Genomic DNA, 21,510 nt, shown 5'->3' with positions numbered 1-21,510 from the left:
TGTTTGTTTGGTACGCTTACATAAACCTAAAAGATTGAAAGAAATAGATTCATCTTGACAGTTCTAGGCTGGACTTCTTAACACAGAGGACCTCTTATTTTAGAAAAACCACGATTACCCTCTGTCTTAATTCACTTGGTTGACATTTTCCATACTCTCAAAGGAATTGCTTCGGGTTATCCTGGATTCAAATTCTATTAGAACCCATTATGTTTAGAAATTCTGGCTGCAGAGAGTATGTATATGTGTGTGGGCTTGAATAAGGAAAGTGTTGACCATTTCTCTTGCGCACAGAACTCAAATATTTTTCTAGTTTAACATTAGACTTTTGTGTATTGTTTTACTCCATTTAACCTCAGAATAGCTCAGTGAATGTGAACCTCATTTGGATGAATTTTTACTGTGCTTTCGTTTCATTCTTTTGAAATCAGTTTACCTTTTCATGCTGGGTGTGGAAATTGAGTCCATGTCAGTCTTTTAGATATATGTTGGGAAAGAGGCATGTTTGTATTGTAGTGTGCCGAAGGTGAACTTTGAAATAGACCTGATAAAAGTGGTTCTTAAAAAACAGGACCTTGGTCTGTGCACTGATTTGTTCAAGTTATACAAAGGGACTAATGGTCCTTGCTACCAATCTTTCCCTGAAGATGGGAGAATGTACCTAGTAAGATAGAAATTTCAAGTATAGTAAAAGACATATTATGGAATATGTGGTAAGATAGTTTTACTTAAAATTATGCATTCTCTCTTCTGTTACCCTCGTTCTAAGTGAGCACATTTGGTTATGTCTAAAATGTTTCTTTTTGTCTGAAATGATCCTCAGAACCAAAGTTGAGTCCCTCATTAGAGAAACATTAAGGCTGATTTTGAAACATTGCTCTTCCTGCCATGGAATTACTTTTAATGAATTTCTAACACAGTTCTTTGGGGGTGCATATACTTTCCTTAGAATTCCTTCGGAATGACTGTTATTGGTGTTGGAGATTGCTCATCAGGTTGATTAGTTGAGTTTGACTCATTCCATTAGTAGCAAACCAAGGCCCAATGAACTTGACTGGCTTTGAAAAATCCTAATGCAGCATACGTGGAGGGCTCCCCAGTTCCTTTCAAAAGTACGTCCTCGAGATAGCCTTTAAACAAGAGAAGGTACTTGCTAGTATTTTCATACATCTCAAATTCTAGGATTTTACGGGAAAAGGATGTGATAGGGTACCCTATGTCAAGAAACTTTACCCAATTCCAATCAGAGGCAATAATGAACATCAGGACAGCAACAGATGACACCAGAGGATGAGGTGTAGTGTGGAGCATCAGAGTTCAACATTCGTTTATGTGACTAATGGGCAAGGCTTCTGGAACTGCCGTAGGCCAAGTTGGTTAATTGCCATATCAACCAGTTACTCCTATGCCCCATTTCTCAAATATCACTGGCTTGTATGTGCTCCATTGCATGCTTTTGTAAAAATTGGTATATTTATGAAAGCATTGTGTGCATGTGTATAAAATTAATGTGGCTTCAAGTATATAAATATTACAGAAAGAAATAATTCCCCTGTTCAAAATTATTGTTTCTAATATTTGGTAACATTTTTTAAGTTATCTCTGGGATAAAAAATACTTTGCTCTAAAAATGATATTTTTTCTTATCCTTTTATCAGTTTTTAGAAAGGTTGAGGTAAGTTTGTTCAGCCATTTTTAAATTATTCAAGCATGTAAGAAGGTTTTTTTCAGCTGTTAAGAAAATTGTTTTCAGCTCTTTTATGTGATCATACAAACTAGGCAATGGAACATGCTCTCCAGCAGGTAATAAAATATGGAAAGGCATTGACATTTTTTCACCATGGTTTTTCTCAGCACAAATTAAGTCAAATATTACATTGCTGTATGGTTTTATAATACACATTTTTAACACCTGCACAGTATTTTTTAATATTTCATTAAGTATGTTTTTTTTCCATGAGATTCTAACATGAGTTTAAAATTATAATTATTTTTGATAGTATCTAATTAAAGTGAAGATTTAATATTCCATACAGGATATAAAAGGGAGGAAAAGTAACATTTTATTATGTCTGTAAAGGAACTCAAGTTTAGATTCCTTCTCTCTGGGTCTTAGTTTTTTTTCTCCTTTATGATGCAAATGATGCTTAGGTCCAATTCGGCTCTAACATTCTAGGAGTCTTTTTCTTTTTTGATTTTTTAAATTGAATTTATTGGGTGACATTGGTTAATAAAATTATATACATTTCAGTGATATAATTCTATAATACATCACCTGCATATTGTATTATGTGTTCACCACCCTAAGTCAAGTCTCCTTCTATCACCATTTATCCCCCCTTACTCTCTCCTACCTTCCCCCAGTTTCCTTTCCCTCTGGTAATCGTCATGCCATTCTAGGAGTCTTTGTATGCTGCTCCAGGGTCTTGCAGGATAGTTATCTTTCTGGCAGTAGCAGTAGTAGAACAATAGCTGCTGGAGGCTTTGCCAGAAAAACTCAACTTTTAGACTTTTAGCATGAAAAGTAAAGCTGCAACATCTTAGCCACAGTCTAACCTATATATTATTACAACTGAACCTAAAATGAGGAGATAGATATAAGAAAGACAATCGTTGCAAAGATATGCTATTCCCTTTCTGCTTCCCACAACATAGCTAAAGTTGATGGATGCTGCTTATATCCTTAAAAACAAAATCCCATCTTGTTTTGTCCCTTAGCTTTCTCTTCAGATTTCTTTATTGAGCTTAATATTGTTTATTTTGTGGTAACGGCTGCTTTGGAAAGTGCGTGAATGTGTGTATGTGTACGTGTGTGTATGTGTGCATTTGCATGTTCTATTCACACTGATAGTACAATTAATGTTGATATCAATTTTGGTGTTAACTTTGGTTCATAATTAGTGTTGACACTTTGTGTCAGACTAATGGCATTTATGGGCACCATCAGAATAAATGTTAATATCATGTTTTTAGTATCTGTTATAGTAACATTAAACCAAGGTCCTCCCAGGAGAAAAAATACATATATGGATAGATAGATAATGTCTTTCTATATCACTGGTGTTACTCAGTAAGAAAATGACATCTCAGGGCAGAATCCTAATCACTGTTTGGAGCATCAGAAATAATGATCACCTCTGATCGGAGGTTGTGAATAATTCATTCGGTTTGATTTTCACGTCCTGTCCAGTGATACTTTTCAAACCAAATGTGTTTCTACAGGAAAATAATGATCCCACTTCTTATGGAAATACTGTGGCACAAATCATTTTGCTCACATAAAAACAGTTAAATAAGACTGTTGTCTTCTGCTTTCTCCTCCCTGCTCCCTCCTCCCTCACTTGGCTCGTGTTTATTCCAGAATCAGACGGTGGCCAAAGAAATATTTTCTTCCTTAGAAATTGTAGACGGAAAACAAATATTTGTTTCTGTTTTTCCTTAGCTTATTCACAGTAACCCTTTTGGTCTGTATCCCTTTTTTGCTTTCAGCTAATTAGTTTAGGTTGATAACCCTAACCTTAAGAAACTTGCTAATTGCTGAGAACATTCTATTAAAAAAATCATCTGAAATAAAGTATTTTCCCAATGATTTATGGCTATATTAATGAAACCATAATTGGCAGTAGTGGCTAGAACCACTTGGTTAGTCAGTGCCTCAGCGAGGCAGCAGTCAGGGAAAGAAGTTGCTGACACCGCCAGGACCAAGAGCCTGAGTCTGAAGCTCATTCTGCACCATGCACTCACTCTCCCTTACAGCCCCTTGTGGCTACATGTTGCCCTTTTGTTGCTTCCTTAGCCCTTAGTCCTGAAGTGGCCTTTTCACTAGGTTTTACCTGCATAAAAATGTGCAAGGGAGAGAGAAGCCACAACAAGGGGATTCAGTGATGGAATATCTTTTTGGTTATTATTTTTTGGTTAATATAGAAGGCAATTTGGGCTTAGGTAAAATCAGTGAGTATGATATTCCTAATCACATTGTCACACTTTGTGTATGCTTTTATAGTGATTGCACAATTTCCAGTATCAGATTTCTATAATGTATATACTAGGGGCCCAGTGCATGAATTTGTGCACCTTGAAAGGAACTGTGTCATGACGCTGTGGTGGGCATAGGGGCGGGTTTAGGCCCATCCTTCACACCCCAGCCTGGCCCCTCCTGCCATGGCCCTCAGTCCCCTGTCTGCCGGCAGCCCCGCTCCCGCTGCTCCCATGCACTGACGGCGCAGGCACTGCTTGCACCTGCTGATGGCGGGGAGTGATTGGGGCCAGAGCCAGCAGCGGGTGCAAGTGGGGCTGTCACCAGCAGCAGGTACCAGCGGCAGCTGAGGAGCAATTGGGGCCTGCAGCCACTGCTTGCACCTGCTGACGGTTCCAAGCCATCGGGGCCAGCAGTGGGTGCAAATGCCAGGTGGGACTGCGGCATGCGTGAGCAAAGAATTTTCAGTAACCACCAGAGACTCATCTCAATGACAGTGACCGGCACCCTGCCTTGGTCTGGTGCCCCCACTCACCTGCTCCACCATCCTGCTGCGGCCAACGCCTGCCATGTTCTGACCTCTGCTGCCTGCTGCCGATGCCCGCCATGTTCCACACATGCCCCATGGTGGTCAGCACACATCATAGTGTGGCTGGTTGTTCACTTGTTCTGCCATTTGGTCTATTTGCATATTAGCCTTTTATTATATAGGAAAATATAGACAGACCCCTCTATATAAAGTAATTTGAGAAACTTAGTGTCCTAATTAAATGGGGGGTGGGGGGATATGACTGTCTTTTGAAGTAATGACCCCATCCGCTGAGACAAAGCTATTCTTAGATGGAATATTTTGAACCATTTCTCCTGAATATTGTGACCCTTTTTCTCTCTCTCTACATCTAACAAGGGCAGGAGGAAGCATTTTCAACCTAGTTTTCATCATCAGACAGGAAGTATTTTGCATTCAGAAACCATTTGAGTATCAAATTCCGTTTTGTCAGGTGATTAGTTAGTTGAGTTTGGTAGAGAATAATTTAAAAACACAAATTTGGAAATGGCTGTGGTGCTTCTGCACTTGAGGAGAGCAGTTGCTGCTTTCAAATCGAAGCCCTCTTTCAGTGACTGCGCATCACAACGTGGATCATTATGTTCCTTTCTGTGCAGCTGTTATAGGCCTGCAGCTGTGGGCACCATGTGTTCCTCCCTGGTCTGCTGGAAGAAATAGGGGAATGGGTGGATGGATACCTTGCCTGCCTATCAGTGCATACGTCCCTTTATGTACATATGTTTGTAAAGCTCTTTAGCCCCCTTCAAGATGAAAGGCTCTGTATAAATAGAAGCTTTCGATTTTAGTGCATGTTTGTAATACATGTGGTACAGTCCTAAATATGTATTTAGCTGATAGGCACTGTTCTTGTCTGGTGTACAAATATTGACTTTAAAGCATAAATATGTATTTAACCATCAGACCAGAAAAACACTGAAGCAGTTACTTCTCAGGTAGAGATATTAATATTGTATAAACCTATATATACACATATGTTTACATTTTACCACATCACGGTAGAACATTTCCTTTTTAAAAAAGTGAATGATAGTCCCAGCAAACGAAGACAATTCCTGATACTTTTCTCCCATTGAGGCGAGTCTTGGTTTTTAATTTTCATGTTTATATCTGTCATTATAAAATATGATCTGTGTTGTTGTATGGCTAAAATTTAGAGTCAGTTCTTATAAAATACGAAACTCCATTAGTTTGGTGAGATTTTTTTCCCCTTAAAATTTTTTTTAAATGATGGAAATGTTTAAATGTATAATAGAGATAATAATATAAATTCCCATTTACCTGTCACCCAGTGAAGGTACTTGGTATCCTTTTTCAACTACTTTTTTGTTTTATAAAATGTTTAAGTTATCACTGCAATGCAAACATAATAAAGAAAATTTGGATAATGGGAAAAAACACACACAATCCCATCATCCTAAAATAACTATCATCTCATTTTGCTATGTCCTTTATTTCTGTTTCCCACCCCCACCCCCCCAAAAAACAAGTTAGTGTTATAATATTTACTGTGCATTTACCATGTGCCAGGTACTGTTGTGAGGTTTACCGTGTGTTTAATCCTCACAAACTTACAGAGTAGGTTATTATTCCCCCATTTTACTGATAAGGAAACTGAAATGCTTAGAAGGTAGTAACTTGCCTAAGGTTATGTGGAAAGAAAAGTGACTGACTCTCTATTCTGGGAAAGTCGGATTCTATTATATTTATGGTCTCCAAATCCGGCTTCTGAGACTGTGCCCTTTACCATCACACTATTTTGTTATTGTAGTATACATACAATTTTGTTATACTGCTTCCTCACATTTAGTATTACATCATGGGTATTTTTAAGTGCTATTTTAGTCTTCATAGTCATTATTTTATAAGGCAGTACAGATCAATAGCTAATTGATCTAGCCAATTTACTTCCCTTCAAAAAAGTTTTCACAATGACATTTATTATTTTAACTTTTTGTCTTAAAACATTTTAATTTGTAAAAAAAGTTGCAAAGATAGTACAGAGAATGCCCATATACCCTTCAGCCAGCATCTCCTAATGTTTACATCTTATATAACCATGGTATAATTATAAAAACTAAGAAAGTAACATTGGTAGAATACTATTAAATAAACTACAAACCTTGTTTTGGATTTCACCAGGTTTTTCTAGTAATGTCCTTTTTCTGTTCCAGGATCCAGTCCAGGAAACCATATTTTGCATTTAGGTTTCAATGACATGTATTTGTGTTATAGTTGATATTTATCTTTCCATAGTGTTTCAGCTAATTCATAACAGCTATAAGGAATGGTTAATTTTTCTGTGCCTTAGTTTTCTCATGGCAATAATAACAGCTGCTTTTGAGTTAATAATAGCTATTATTTGAGGATTTTTATAAGACAGTCTTTGTGCTAATCTAATGTGGTGTTCCTCGCAACAATCCCTCCAGAAAGATACTGTTATCCCCATTTTAAAATTGGAAAAATTCAGACTAGACCAAGTTAAGTGACTGGTCCAAGGTTTTACAGCTAGTATAAAGCTGAGATTTGAACCAACACAGGCTGACACACCCAACTTAAACTTTTAACTACCATCATATTGGTCAACATTTAGTATAGTATAGCATGTAATAGATGTTCAATTAATAGTAGCTACTAGTATTCTTGATATTTAAAAAAATAAATAGTTGATTAATGTTTAGAACTGTTGTTCTGTGATCCCTAGAGATATAGACAATGTTCTAAGCCCTTGGTGTTGACTGTTTTCCAAGTATCATTTTAAAAATGAAATGACTATGGAATGAACAAATATTTATTACTCCCATATTATGTGTAGAGACCCTGCTAGGCACTGGAGGATATGATATAATGGTTCAAACTGGCAAGCTCAAAGCAGTCCTAGGCAGTATATGATTAATTATCAAATAAATTCTCCACATGAAGGTCTTAGTAGGAGATCAGAGAAGAAAGGGGTCACTTTAGGCTAGGGGAAGCTTTACTAAGGAAATGGAATTTGAATGAACCTTTTTGAATGGGTAGATTTAGATAGGTTGAGAGTAGAGAAAGGAACAAAACTTTGTATGATGCTAATTCTAGTAGTTTTTACATCAAACCTATAGGTATTATTAATTTTGTATATGGGGACACTGAGGCACAATGAAGTAATTTTCACAAGTCACACAGTTAATAAGTGATAAGGCCTAGGTGTGAATGCCAGTTTGTTTGACTTCAAAGCCAATGCTACCTTTATACAACCTGTCATTTGATTAGCAATAATATCTAAATTTTAATGTAAAATGGGCAATAGATGCTTTCTTAGATGTTTATCTTTTCCATTAAGGAATCTCACTATGCTAAGACTGGGCTAGCACTCTCCATTCTGTAAGGGTACAATTTTAGGGGAGAGGGGGACAGTCGATGAGGAATTAACTTTGGAAAGAGCATTGATAAAGAGTAGTGTGTTCTTGGTGCTGCTGGGTTGACACCTAATTAGAAGTCAATATTGCAAGCATAATGACCTGGCCAGTTGCTGAACTGACTGCCCGAGTGACACAGAGTCCCCAGGTAATAACAAAAGATAATAGTATTATTTGCCTGCCCAGTGCCACCTAGACACAATGTGTGCATTAGCATGCAAATGCTGAAGTAAATTCTTCAGGGCTTACATCTAAGCTGCTTCTGGCCTAGGTGGCTAAGGTTACTATATCACAAAATTTGGTGTAAAATGGGGTCTTTCTAACTACGAATGCATTTAGAGGAAATAGCTTTTCCTTCCTGAGTAACAAAAGAGATGTTGGGTGAGAAGACAGGTAAAATATTTCTCCCCACACAGGGATTCTATTAACCAGCTTCTTAAAACCATGACCAAAATTACCCTGATATTTGGAGTTTCTCTGTGCTATTTTTTTTGGATTATCTGTTTCTCCTTTCTTTCTGTCCTTAATGAGCAGATAGACTAATATCTGATCTCAGAAGGTGATTGGATTTTTTTCTGTGTGTTATATCCATTTTTTGATTTGTATTTTGCCAATGGTATAATACTGTAAATAGCTTATATTCATCTGTAGTGCTTCATATATATATTTCTTAGTGCCGAGAATCACAAATAGCTGTGTGGAAAGCTTCAACCAGCCTGATTACGGTGGATGTGCAATTGGATTGAGGATTGTGTACTCAGAGCTTATGATCACTGGCCCGGTTGAGTCTGGGTGATGCATATGGCTTTCCAGGGATGCTGCTATTTACATCTGTTAATGGTCCTTCTTGATGGCCGGCTCCCCAATGAGGTGAAATGCAGCAGCCTGGGGATGAGGGACCATGGCTGCAGATGTGGCTGGGCTCCATTAGGCACGACCAGGAATGCTCATCTGGTGGGCTTTTTGTTTGGGGCGAGTACCGGGGGTGGGAAGGGAAAGAAGATAGAAAGAAATGGGAGGGGGGATGGAAAACATTATTTATCCAGGTATAGGGAAACAGACAGGCAGATACGAAAAACTGCAGCTGTAACTGGAATGTGAGTGAACAGAAAAGAAATGGAACTAGCGAATAAACAAGTAGTAGGATTGACTAGTTCTCATATAGAAGGAGATTAAAAGAGGAGAGGGCTGTGAGGATTTGGGAAGAGACATGACACCCCTGCCTTTTAAGCCAATATCATTTATTTGTGTGGCTGGTCAGATGCTGCTGAACAGAGAGCAGAGATTTACATAGATCATAGTGCAGCAAGAGATTAGCTCCTTGCATCCTTTGGTTTTCTGGCTCTGGGAGAAAGTGACAAGAGGTGCTCACAAGAATGCGATGCTGAGCTATATTAAATTCTTGTAGAAGTGGAACATACCTGAAGCAAGCCCGTGAAGAATGTTCCTATCAAATGCTAGAGGACAGTAAAAGGATGCAGAATCACAAAAGTTATGCAGTCCATGCGAGGTGATCCTTTTCCTGTCTTTCCATATGTTGGAGATTTCTAGGAAAGAATCTCCAAAAAAAAAAAAGAAGAAGAAAGAAAAATGAACTAGTGTCTTAGTAGATAGCGTAGTAAGTTCAGGAGTTCTGGATTTAATTCCCAGCGCCATGGCATTCTTCCACAGGGATTCTGAGTACATTTTGGCTTTGGTTTCTTTTTTGTTTTGTTTTTTACTTCTTTGAGCAGGCCCAAAGATGGAACTGAGATAACTGAAGTACATAGGAAACCAGCTGTTTTCAACATGATCTAAAGAAATATGCTAGAATATGTGTTCTAGTTTGCCACAGGGAGCTTGGCTCTTTAGCAGTGTGTATGCACATCTACATGGTGGCTGTGTCTGATACTTTCAAGGAACCCGCAAAGAAAATCTGCATGTAAGAAGCTCATATTTATTTGTTTGTTTTTTTGCTTTTGCAGATTGGCATGGTGGCTTGGAAAATGACCCTTAAAAGTCCTGAGTATCCTGAAGGCCGAGATATCATTGTTATTGGCAATGACATCACATACCGAATTGGGTCCTTTGGGCCCCAGGAGGATTTGCTGTTTCTCAGAGCTTCTGAGCTTGCCAGGGCAGAGGGTATCCCACGCATCTATGTAGCAGCCAACAGCGGAGCAAGAATTGGATTGGCAGAAGAAATTCGTCACATGTTTCATGTGGCCTGGGTAGATCCTGAGGATCCTTACAAGGTACAAACTAAGGAAAAATAATACTTCAAGACACTATATGGTTTTGCATATGTGTGTGTACATGTGTAGAGAGGTGGGGGAGAGGCAGAGGTTTAAATTTGAAAGCCAGTATTGATGGTGAACCATGTTGGAAACAAATTGTCTCTCAATACGTTCACCTGGTTTTTCCTCCATCTCTGAAGATTATATTGCTGATTTTTTGGTTGAACACTATGTGAAATAGTAGGTATGTATTTAGCATGTGACATGCTAAACAAAAAATGCCTGTCTTTAAACTAGTCCATTGTGGCTTCTGGGACTTATGGTCAGTCATCAGCAACATCCCTTATATCCTCAGGTTCTTCTCTGACTGTTCTCCAGCCCGTGTTCTACTTGAAACCTGCCTGTCCTTTCAATACACTGCTTCCTTTGTAGCCCTCTTAGGAACTGAGTGATTTCTCTGTTTTTGTATTCCCAAGCCTGGAAGGGGAACAGCATCTTCCTTGTGCCTCATTGCTCTTTACAGACCCTTTTCCCTCCTTTCTCTCTGAAAACCTCTGTCTTTGTCATCAGACTGTGCCATATTGCTGCTGCCCATTATTATAGTGTTCCCCAAACTTAGTCACTCCCTCTCAACCTTTGCCTCTTTTGGTTGCTGGGACATCCTAGCCTCTCGTTCCCATAATCTCAATGTCAAGCTTCCCTTTCTTTGCCACTCCTCCATTCTGTCTTTGCAGCTCACTTTCTTTAGTACCCAAGTCCAACAATCCTTTGAACCCACCAGGACCTACAACTATTAATCCTACTACCCTTCATTTGTTACTCACTTCTTCCTTACATTCTCATTTTATTTATATCCATCTTAAATTCTAAGATCAATCATAGGTTAATTATTATAATCACATTATAGGTACCACCTTTCCTACACCCTCAACTTTTTTGCTTCTGTCTTCACTCTGCTTACCCTGTGTCTTTACAACCCTTGTTTAAATCCAGCTCTCTCCACCTATTCCCATACCTGAACCCACTTAGCTGAACATTGATAGAGAAAAATACAAAGTGCTATTGACTGGTCTTTACATTCAAGTTTACCAACCTTTTCAATGATAGTCTTGCATCTTCTTCTCTCTCCTCAAACCTCTAGCACCTTCTTTTCTCATCCTCACTCTTAGCTGATGACCTTGCTGTCCAATTTACTGGAAAAAAGCAATTTGAAGACAGCTTCCACAAGCTCCCACATATCTGCATCTGTGCCCTTACTCTCCATTGTCTCTCTGAACTTTGGGAGAATGGTCCCTGCTCCTATCTAAGGCCAATGCCTCCTCTTGTTCACTTGATCCTTTCTCTTCTTGCCAATTTAAAGATGTAGGTCAACACTTCTCCTCCCATCCCCTTCTCCGCCACCCCCCCCTCATTTTTCTCCTCTCTACTGGGTCTACTCCTTTAGCATACAAATACTTACCTTGAACCCACTAGGCACACTCATACCTCAGCACTTTTGCACTTGTGGTTCCTTCTGCTTAAAATGTTTCCCCTCCCTCCCCCAATATCCTCATGTCTCATTTCTTCAGTTCTTCAGGTCTTTGCTCAATTGACACTTTCAATGAAGCCTACTTTGGTGATTTTCTGTTTTATTTTTTTCTTAAACATCATTCCCATTAACAGTTTATGTTTTACTTATTTAGGTTGTACGTGTTCTCTTACTAGAATTTCCATAAGGCCAGAAATTTTTATCTGTTTTGTTTGTTCCCGTTTTTCCAGTGCCTATCTTGCACATAATAGACACTCAGTAAATATATGCTGACTGACATACTAATGACACTCCGTGCTACAAAGTGTTCTCGTCATAAGTCATGCAAAATCAATGGCAGACTCATGTCTCTTCCATATTATGCTCACTGTGTCTGCCTAAATGTAGCTTCTAATTCACTGAGTTAAATGGTGGGCATAATTTCTCAGAGTATTTAAAATGTTTTTCTCTGTTTACTTTTTTTTTGGCTGAGTGACTAATTCACTTAAACACTCTATCATATAACTCTACTTTATATGTGAGTATATATTTGTATGTATAAAAGTAAATCAATTATGAAATGTTAGTATAATTTTTAAAATGTAAATTGGCATGAGGAGTTGTTTATTTAAAAAAGAAAAAGGCTTGAGTTCAGTGGTTACTGATTATTAGCACTGCATAGACTTCTGATTTTAATATTGAATATCCAATATTGTGATTCTTTCAATTATCCCATACCCATTTGTATTTTTATGATATTATGGATTTGAGAAAGTAAAACATAGTAATTCACATAAGTCTTTAATTTTGTGTTTATGTCTTTAATAGATGTGTCACTAGAGATCAGAAAGTGACCTTTTAACCCTAGTGAAAATGAAATAAATGGAATACACTTGGCATTGTAGCTATAAGACATCTTGTTTCAAGGACAGTCAGTGACTGAAGAAATAGGCACTTCCATCTTTCAAAGGAGAACTGTCTATGCTAGTAATCTATTAGACAGTAACTCTAAGAAGTGATGTGGCAATTTAAAGCTAGCTTTGGAACAAGCTGCATTATGCATGCTTTGCTGTGTCTTCTGGTTATGTGACAATGGCAGATAATGAGTTAACTATTTGTGCTTCCACAGGGATACAAATATTTATATCTGACCCCTCAAGATTATAAGAGAGTCAGTGCTCTCAACTCTGTCCATTGTGAACATGTGGAGGACGAAGGAGAATCCAGGTAGGTATATATGTATCAGAATAATTTGGCCCTGGGTTAAAGGAAGGAGAACATGATTATTTTTTCCTTACTGTCCTGCTATTCATGACCTTGATGAGCAATGAAGATTGCTTGTTACATATTTAGAGGTTTTAGGTTTGTATTTGAGGTCTACCACTTATTAGCTGAAAAACCTTAATTATATTTATAATTTTATTCATTTTATAAAAGTCAGAACATGTAAATAATTATGAATAAAAAATAAAAATCAGCTCCAAACCTACCTAGAGACACAATATTTTTAAATTTATTTTTTAATTACAATTTACATTCAAAATTATTTTTTATTAATTTCAGGCATACAGCACAGTAGTTAAACAACCATATATCTTACAAAGTTGTCTCCCACTGATATTTTAAGTCCCCACCTTGTATTGTACATAGTTATTACAATATTATTATTTTTTTATAAACATATAATCACCTTTATTTATTTATTTTTTGTTTGTTTGTTTTTGTTAATCCTCACAGGAGGATATTTTTCCATTGATTTTTAGAGAGAATGGGAGAGAGAGGAAAAGACAGAGAGAAACACCGATGTGAGAGAAACACATCGATTGGTTGCCTCATTCAGGAGCCCTGACTAGGGCCCGGGCCGGGAGGAGCCTGCAACCAAGGTACATGCTCTTGACTAGAATTGAACCCAGGACTCTTTGGTCCACAGGCTGATGCTCTATCCACTGAGCCAAACCAGCCAGGGCTATTACAATGTTATTGACTGTGTTCCTTATGCTGTACTTTTTTTACATCCTCGTGACTGTTTTGTGACTACCAGTTTGTAGTTCTTAATCGCTACACCTTTTTCACCCAGCTCTCCAATCCCTCTCTCCTCTGGCAATCATCAGTCTACTTTCTATAAATGAGTCTGTTTCTATTTTGTTTGTTCTTTTATTTTGCCGAGAGACACAATTATTAAAGTGCAGTATATTCTTGCTGTCTTTTCTATATATGTATTTCCCCCCTAATAATTGGGCTGTAATAGGAAAACTTTTGTTAACTTGTTGTTTTCACTAAAAATTATTTTGGGGAAATTTCTGTATATTAAAAAAATATTATTTGAGAATATGATATTTTATGGTTTTATAAGTATTTCATTGTAATGAATATAACATAAATGAACATTCAGACTATTCCAAACTTTAACTGTTAATCTCCCTGGGCTGATCATTCTGTTATATAAACTTTTAGGAATATCTCTATTTCCTTTGGGTTAATTTCTGAAAGTGAATTACTGGTTTAAAAATATATCCATTTTAAATATTTTTTGATGATTTCAGATTGCACTCCCACCGGTAGGTTATAATACTATTTGTTTCTCTTTAATTTTTCTCCACCCTTGCCAACATCAGTTATTGTTAATTAATAAAATAGCATATAAACAATTTGTCATTTTAACTGGTATTTTTTTTATTACCAATGGAGTTGGTTAAAGCAAGTTGTTTTTCTTTTCTGAGCTTTAGTTTCCTCATCTGTAAGGTGAAGGCCACGTAAACTAATATATGTAAAGCCCTTAGCACAGCACTGAGCACATACTAAACCAGGGGTCCTCAAACTACGGCCTGCGGGCCACATGCAAATACAAATATTGTATTTGTTCCCATTTTGCTTTTTTACTTCAAAATAAGATATGTGCAGTGTGCATAGGAATTTGTTCATAGTTTTATTTTTAAACTATGCTCCGGCCCTCCAACGGTCTGAGAGACAGTGAACTGGCCCCCTGTTTAAAAAATTTGAGGACCCCTGTACTAAACAGTTAAAAATCCTGACTGTTGCTGTTATTGTCTTTAATAGTGGAGGTGGTGTTACCTATCTCGCTGGATTGTTGTGAGGATCAAAAATGATATATATGAATGTGTTTTGTTAATTGTATTGCACTATGTAAAGATTTTTATAACACTAGAGGTCTGGAGCATGAATTCATGCACGGGTGGGGTCCCTCTGTGTAGCCTGCAGGGATCGGGCCAAAACCCGCAGTCCAACGCCACCTGCAGCTCCTACCTGCCACTCCCGCTCATCCCGGCCCCACTGTGCCTGCTGCGGGCTTGTGCCCAATCAGCCCCGATCGGAAAAGGCTCGCGCTGCCACAGCAGTGCTTGCCAGCCATGAGCCCTGTGTCTGGCGCCCTCCCAAGGGGAGTGGCCTGCAGGATCAGGCTGAAACTGGCTCTCCGACATCCCCCAAGAGGTCCCAGGTTGCAAGAGGGTGCAGGCCAGGCCGAGGGACTCCACCAGTGCATGATCGGGCCAGGGAAGGACAGTGGGAGTGCTCTCGCTTAGTCTCGATTGGCCAGACCCCAGCAGCAAGCTAACCTACCGGTTGGAGCATCTGCCCCCTGGTGGTCAGTGCACATTATAGTGACTGGTAGACCAGTTGACTGTCCCCTGGTTATCAGTGCACGTCATAGCAAGTGGTTGAGCAGTCTTAGCATATAATTAGCATATTATGCTTTGATTGGTTGTTCGGTTCTGCCATTTGGTCTATTTGCATATTATGCTTTTATTATATAGGACTAGAGGTCCGGTGCACAAAATTCATGCACTGGGGGGGGGTAGTCCCTTAGCCCACCTATGCCCTCTCACAGTCCAGGACCCCTCTGGATGTCCAACTGCCGTGGGGAGTGGGCCTAAGTCAGCAGTCAATCATCCCCCGTGGGGTGCCCTCAGGCTAGTCTGCACCCTCTCGCAGTCCGGGAGCCCTTGGGGGGCGCGGGCCTAAGCAGTTAGTCGGACATCCTTAGTGCTTCTGTGGAGGCAGGAGAAGCTCCCAGCCACCGCTGCTGTGCTGCCAGCCATGAGCCCGGCTTCTGGCTGAGCATCACTCCCTCTGTGGGAGTGCACTGACCACCAGGGGGCAGCTCCTGCATTGAGCATCTGCCCCCTGGTGGTCAGTGCACATCATAGCAACTGGTCGTTCTGGTCGTTCCGCCATAACAGTCCCTTAGGCTTTTATTATATAGATTAAAATTTGGTGCTACTTTAAAGAATGGTAGCCTCAATGGTAGAAAATTCAGATCATAGAGCAGAATGTGGGAAATTTTTACTCTTTTCCATGTAATACAATGGAAGAACAGGGCACTTAACAGATCATGAACACCTGTGAAGTAATGTGCAGTCCTTAGAAGGGAAAAGATCTGCTTTGCAAGGAAAGCTGACTGGGTCCTTGAGTGTTTGTGACTGTATGGCTTGTGAGCCTTATAAAAAGAACACATAATCTCCCTCTTCCCTCTGCCAAATTAATGTGGCTCATTAACTCCTTAAAGAAGATAAGCTTTACCTGTAATGTAACTCTAGAAGCTAGAGTCTAGATACAGAGCCAAAGTAAGAATTGGAGAATTTTTGGGAGAAGGTAAAAATAGAAAGGCAAGGGAAACTGGAAAGCAAAGATGCAAAGTCACAAACCAATAGCAAAGGCAAAGAAAAAGGAATTGATGGAGGGCTTGAAGTAAAGAATGAACAGAGAAATATGGGGGCAAAAAAAAAAGTAGTTTAAGAGCCACTATGGGATACTTATTTATTATTTCAATTTATAAAACTATGCCCAGTGCCAAGCCTTCTGGGTACACATGGAACAATAAATAATATATGCCCATCTCTACTTCTAACTTTGTATTTTTCCTTTCTTTTATTAGTTGCATTCCCCATCTCCCATTTCCCATTATCAGTTATCACTCCTAATCCCCTGCCAAGAAGACAGATGAGTGGTTCCCTCTGGATCCACAGGATGCTTTCTGGACAAGTTGGCCAGCATTTCACTTCTACACACATTCCACCTGCCCCTCCAGAGACCTGTAGCCAGGAACCTTTGTGCATACACTTGATATTTACAGAGGAGTAGGGATAGGAGTGCATTGTCTTGACTTTCCCCTTCATCCCTGTCTTAGAAAGAGAGAGAATTTTTGACTTTAGAAATTGGGCTTATCATTCTCTACACCTCTGGATTTTCTTGTTCCTCTGTAACATTTATCAAAAGTTGATGATTTAATGGCTATTGCTTATTGTAGAAATGTGCCTTGATTCTGCCTTTAAGAAATGTTTTCTAGAAATTTGTTCTAAAATCTGAGTGCCATCTATGTGGCAAACCCTCTCCTTGTTGCTTTAATTTAACTCGTGTCAACCCTTAGAGGTAGATACTGTTATCCCATTCCCCATTTTATAGAAATTACTGTTATCACCAAAATCACATTGATGATGTCTGTGTCAGAGCAGGGATTTAAATCTATCTACTTAGTAATACTTTAAGCAATAAAACAATTAAAAAAATGAATCTATCTACTTAATTCTAGATGTTGCTCTTTATTTTATACCATACTAGAGGCCTGGTGCACAAAATTCATGCACAGGCGTGGTCCCTAGGCCTGGCCGGCAATCGAAGTGTGAGCATCTGGTGTGGAAGGGCAGGTCCCAGCTAACCTCTGGGCCCTGGGACCCCTGGGTCCCTGTGCGCCCTCCTCCGCCTGAGTCATCAGCCTCTGCCTGGCTCCCTCAGTGACTGGGAGCTGGGCGGCGGCCCCATTCCCCACTGCTGCCACTCGTCACCATCTGTGGGGCAATCGGTGGGGTGATCGGGCCCCACTTGCACTCACCTTGGCCTGGCGCCGCGTGCTCACCTGGTCCACTATCTTGCCATGGTCCCACTCTCATTGGGGCCCATTGGGGCTGGCAGCACCTCCACTGCTGCCCGCTGCCAGGGCCGCATTGCTGATTCCTGCCATGTTTCATGCCACCCCCTGGTGGTCAGCGCACGTCATAGCAAGCGATCGAACTCCTGATTGAAGGGACAATTTCCATATTAGGCTTTTATTGTATAGGATTGCATCTAGACAAAAGAGGAACCAAGCTACAAAGGAAAGATATATGAATAAAGATTATAGGTTATATATAAGCTTCTAGAATGCTTTCTGTATGCTTTTAGTAGCCTGTTAATGGTGATTATTCTTTTAAAAGATTGTTGCTATTGTGTTAAACTGTCATAATTCGGCATGTCTGTATCCAATAGGTACAAGATAACTGATATTATTGGGAAGGAAGAGGGACTTGGAGCAGAGAACCTTCGAGGTTCTGGAATGATTGCTGGAGAAACCTCATTGGCCTATGATGAGATCATCACCATTAGCCTGGTAAATCTTGCCTAAATGTGAAATTTTTGAAGAGCTGACTGTGTAGCTGGGATTTCTTTTTGCCCCATCCCTGCTATTCAGTCCAAAATGAGAGCATTTCTTCAAGTTTGTATATCTACAATTTGATTTTAATTGTACATAATCATGGGAAGATAGGATAGTGTAAACAATTGAATTTCTCAGATAAACCTGATATCTACTTTTGGCCTTTAGTTTAATTTATTTCTTTAAATATTCTATCAGAGTTTTAACAGCTTAAATTTCTTCTCCTCTTACTACTTTCTTTGTTCATACCTCTAATATCGATGCCAAGCATTTGTGAAATGGCAAAAATATGAGACATAAAAGGGCTAATATTTGAATCATTGTATGAGTTCTGTATCTTCTTTCCCTTTCTATTTTTAATATTGTTATTAACACATTAAGTGCTCAGCTTGTTTTGTCTTCCGGATGGAAAGTATAGTGTCACTCATCCGTGACTGACTGGGCACTTGACGTGTTAAACAAACTTTATAAAAGCAGTATTTTTTTTCCTGTTAATGTGAGTTTTACATATCTGTGCCTTAGTTTTTACAGCTGAGGAGAGGATATAAATATGTGACTTGTAGATTTTTATTTTTTTTTAAGGTTACATGCCGGGCCATTGGAATTGGGGCTTACCTTGTCCGGCTGGGACAGAGAACCATCCAGGTTGAAAATTCTCACTTAATTCTGACAGGAGCTGGGGCCCTCAACAAAGTAAGTTTCTAGAGGTTGGGAGAAGTATGTGAAGCTGTCTGAAGGTTACTGCAAATTCTTGATTCAGGATCCTGATTGGGAGGATGCCATGCAAGCCATGCCTTCCTCAGTCTGTCTTTTCACCTTTCCTTCCATCTTCCCTAACCATTGCCTTTGCTTGCCTGTTCATTCATTCATTCAACAAATATTTTGAGTATCTACTATGTGCTGAGCACTGTTTCAAGCCCTGTGGGGATATGTTAATGAACAAACCGTATAAAACTCCTGCTCCAAAGTGTTTACATTCTAGTATTTTTCTAGAAAGAGAATTAATTGAATGCTTCAATTCTGCCCTCCCTCCCTTTTTCTCATCTATGAGTAAGGGAAATGATATCTATGTCCAGACATAGAGCTGTCCTCTGAAACTTCCTCTGAATGTGTTGAGGATATCAAGTTTTAATGTATGGAGAAATCTGTGAATGTACCTCTCAAAAAAGGCATGTAACATGGTTCCTTGTACATAGACGAAGTACTTGGACAATATTGAATGGAAAGATGGGTGGATGGATGGAAAGATTGCTGGGAAAGAGCATAACAGAGAGGCTTATCTTCCTTCAAAAGAAAAGTTTGTGCCTTTTCAGTCTAAGCTCATTGGGGCTTTTCCCAAGGGGGATATAAAAAGGTATGGCGAGGTCACTTCTTGTAAGAGTGAAAACTACTACCTAAGAATACCTGAATATACAAAGGACAATGTAATTTGACTTCTTTGCATGCATAGGAAAATTATTTTCTCTCCAGAGCCTAGGAATATGTAATAGTCTGGGACTAGCTGGCTGACCTTATACAACGCATATAACCTCTCAGCTCCTCAACTTCTTTATCTATCAAAGGAGGATAATTTACATTTTTAAATAATACTGTGGAGATCAAATGAGAAAACATAAGTACCTAGTACTTGGCATAAAGTGCTGGCCCTCATTACAATTTCAGTTCCCTTTTCCTCTCTTATGTAGATTGGTGATTGAGCTTGTGGAGTTATACACATGCTAAATTGTATTGGATAGTGTATTTACCACACATGCACTAACTTTTTATCAAGCCTTGACCTTCAGGTAGAAGAGTAGGAATTAAGTATCCTATCCTATCACTCCCATTTAGAAAATGTTGATAGTTCCATTGGTCCAATTAGCTTTTGTTGATGTCAGAAATGAGGAGAATGGTTTGATGTGATCAGCTTGTTCTCTGCATTCATGTGTCCTTCTCTGGGCTTGCCTTTCTCTCCAAGGAAAGGCAAAGATTGTGAACCACCAATAGTGAAGGAAATAATTCCAGTGGGAGAAACTGCTAAATGTTCTACATTTTTAAGTTGCGCTTTTGCATATTTTCTTAGGATACAATACTGATGAATGTTGAAGGGAGTTGTTAATTGCATTATTTGTGAGAATAGAATTTAAAGAAGACACCTGTATTTCCATAATGTTTCCGTGCCTCAACAAAGAGCTAATTTCTGAAATGTATCTTATTTCAGTGAGTTTCTTATTTTCTCCCTGATACTATGTTTACACAAAGAATATTACAAAAAGCAAAAGTTTTGTTGGGCTGTTGTTGTTCGTTTTTTGTTTTTATGGCTAAAAACTGGCATGAGTGCCTTTAAGAAAGCTTTAAGGATTTTTTTCTTCAAATCTGGTTAAATTGTTCCAAACAAATTCATTATATTTACCATCTTCCTAGCCTATGGGGCTGCTTGTTAAAGGAGAAGTCCAGTTGCAGGAGAAAAGACAAGTGAAGCTGCAGCTGTAGCTCAACAACAGTGCTCATTTCCAGGAGGACATCATCATTTGTGGCTGAAGGGAATGATCAGTTATAGAGGTTTCCTAATCCTGCTCCTTCCACATCTCTGTTTTCATGTCAGTGGCCTCTTAAGTATAGGGTCATGTTGCTGGAGGACACACAATTTCATGCAGATTCATTAAAAATGTCCTCTCTGCCCCTTTGCCCAGTGATGGCGAACCTTTTGAGCTCGGCGTGTCAGCATTTTGAAAAACCCTAACTTAACTCTGATGCCATGTCACATATAGAAATTTTTTGATATTTGCAACCATAGTAAAACAAAGATTTATATTTTTGATATTTATTTTATGTACTTATTTTATTTTATATATTGATATTTATTTTATATATCTATATAATGCCATTTAACAAAGAAAAATCAACCAAAAAAATGAGTTCACATGTCACCTCTGACACGCGTGTCATAGGTTCGCCATCACTGCCTTTGCCTGTCAGGCATGAGAAAGGAAACTATACGGAGCTACATGCTCAGATTGCTTCCTCTGTCTTTGTGTGCACTGGTGACTTTCCACATCTCTGTTTGCCTTTCTTTCTGTAAGAATCTCTCTCACAGACTCTGGGTGTGCAGGTCACTTAAGTACATGCCTCTTCCCGTGTGAGTGCTGCTCTCTCTGTCTCTTTGTGTCTATCTTGCTTCTAGATCCCTCTTTCTCTGAGTGTGCCTCCCTGAGTATCCATGTGTGAGGACGTCTTTGTGTGTGTCTGAAGCACTGTAGAGCCAGCCTCCTTAAGCCTTGACTATTTTGCTCGTAGTATGTGACTGTGTGAAGTGGAAATGTACGTGGTATATGCAAGCTTTAAGACGGAAAACATTTGACCCCCGCCTTTTTGAGTCTTCATCCTTTATGTTAAACATTGGGGTGAAGAAAAAGAAGGGAGGGGTGCGCAGAGGTGGGAGGGC

General features: G+C 39.1%; 1 protein-coding gene across 1 annotated transcript in view; it reads left to right on the top strand.

Moving 5' to 3' along the window:
• ACACA (acetyl-CoA carboxylase alpha) overlaps positions 1-21,510 on the top strand; it is a 229,022-nt gene that overhangs the window by 150,606 nt on the left and 56,906 nt on the right. The window contains exons 42-45 of the mRNA XM_015559072.1: positions 9,901-10,170; positions 12,789-12,886; positions 17,921-18,041; positions 18,669-18,779. Coding sequence (XP_015414558.1) covers positions 9,901-10,170; positions 12,789-12,886; positions 17,921-18,041; positions 18,669-18,779 — 600 coding nt within the window. The remainder of the gene's footprint in view (positions 1-9,900; positions 10,171-12,788; positions 12,887-17,920; positions 18,042-18,668; positions 18,780-21,510) is intronic.

The sequence above is a fragment of the Myotis davidii genome, unplaced genomic scaffold (genome assembly GCF_000327345.1).
Source record: "Myotis davidii unplaced genomic scaffold, ASM32734v1 scaffold993, whole genome shotgun sequence".
NCBI classification, from domain to species: Eukaryota; Metazoa; Chordata; class Mammalia; order Chiroptera; family Vespertilionidae; genus Myotis; species Myotis davidii.
Note: the sequence above shows the minus strand (reverse complement) of the source record. Positions and strands in the feature narration are given on the sequence as shown.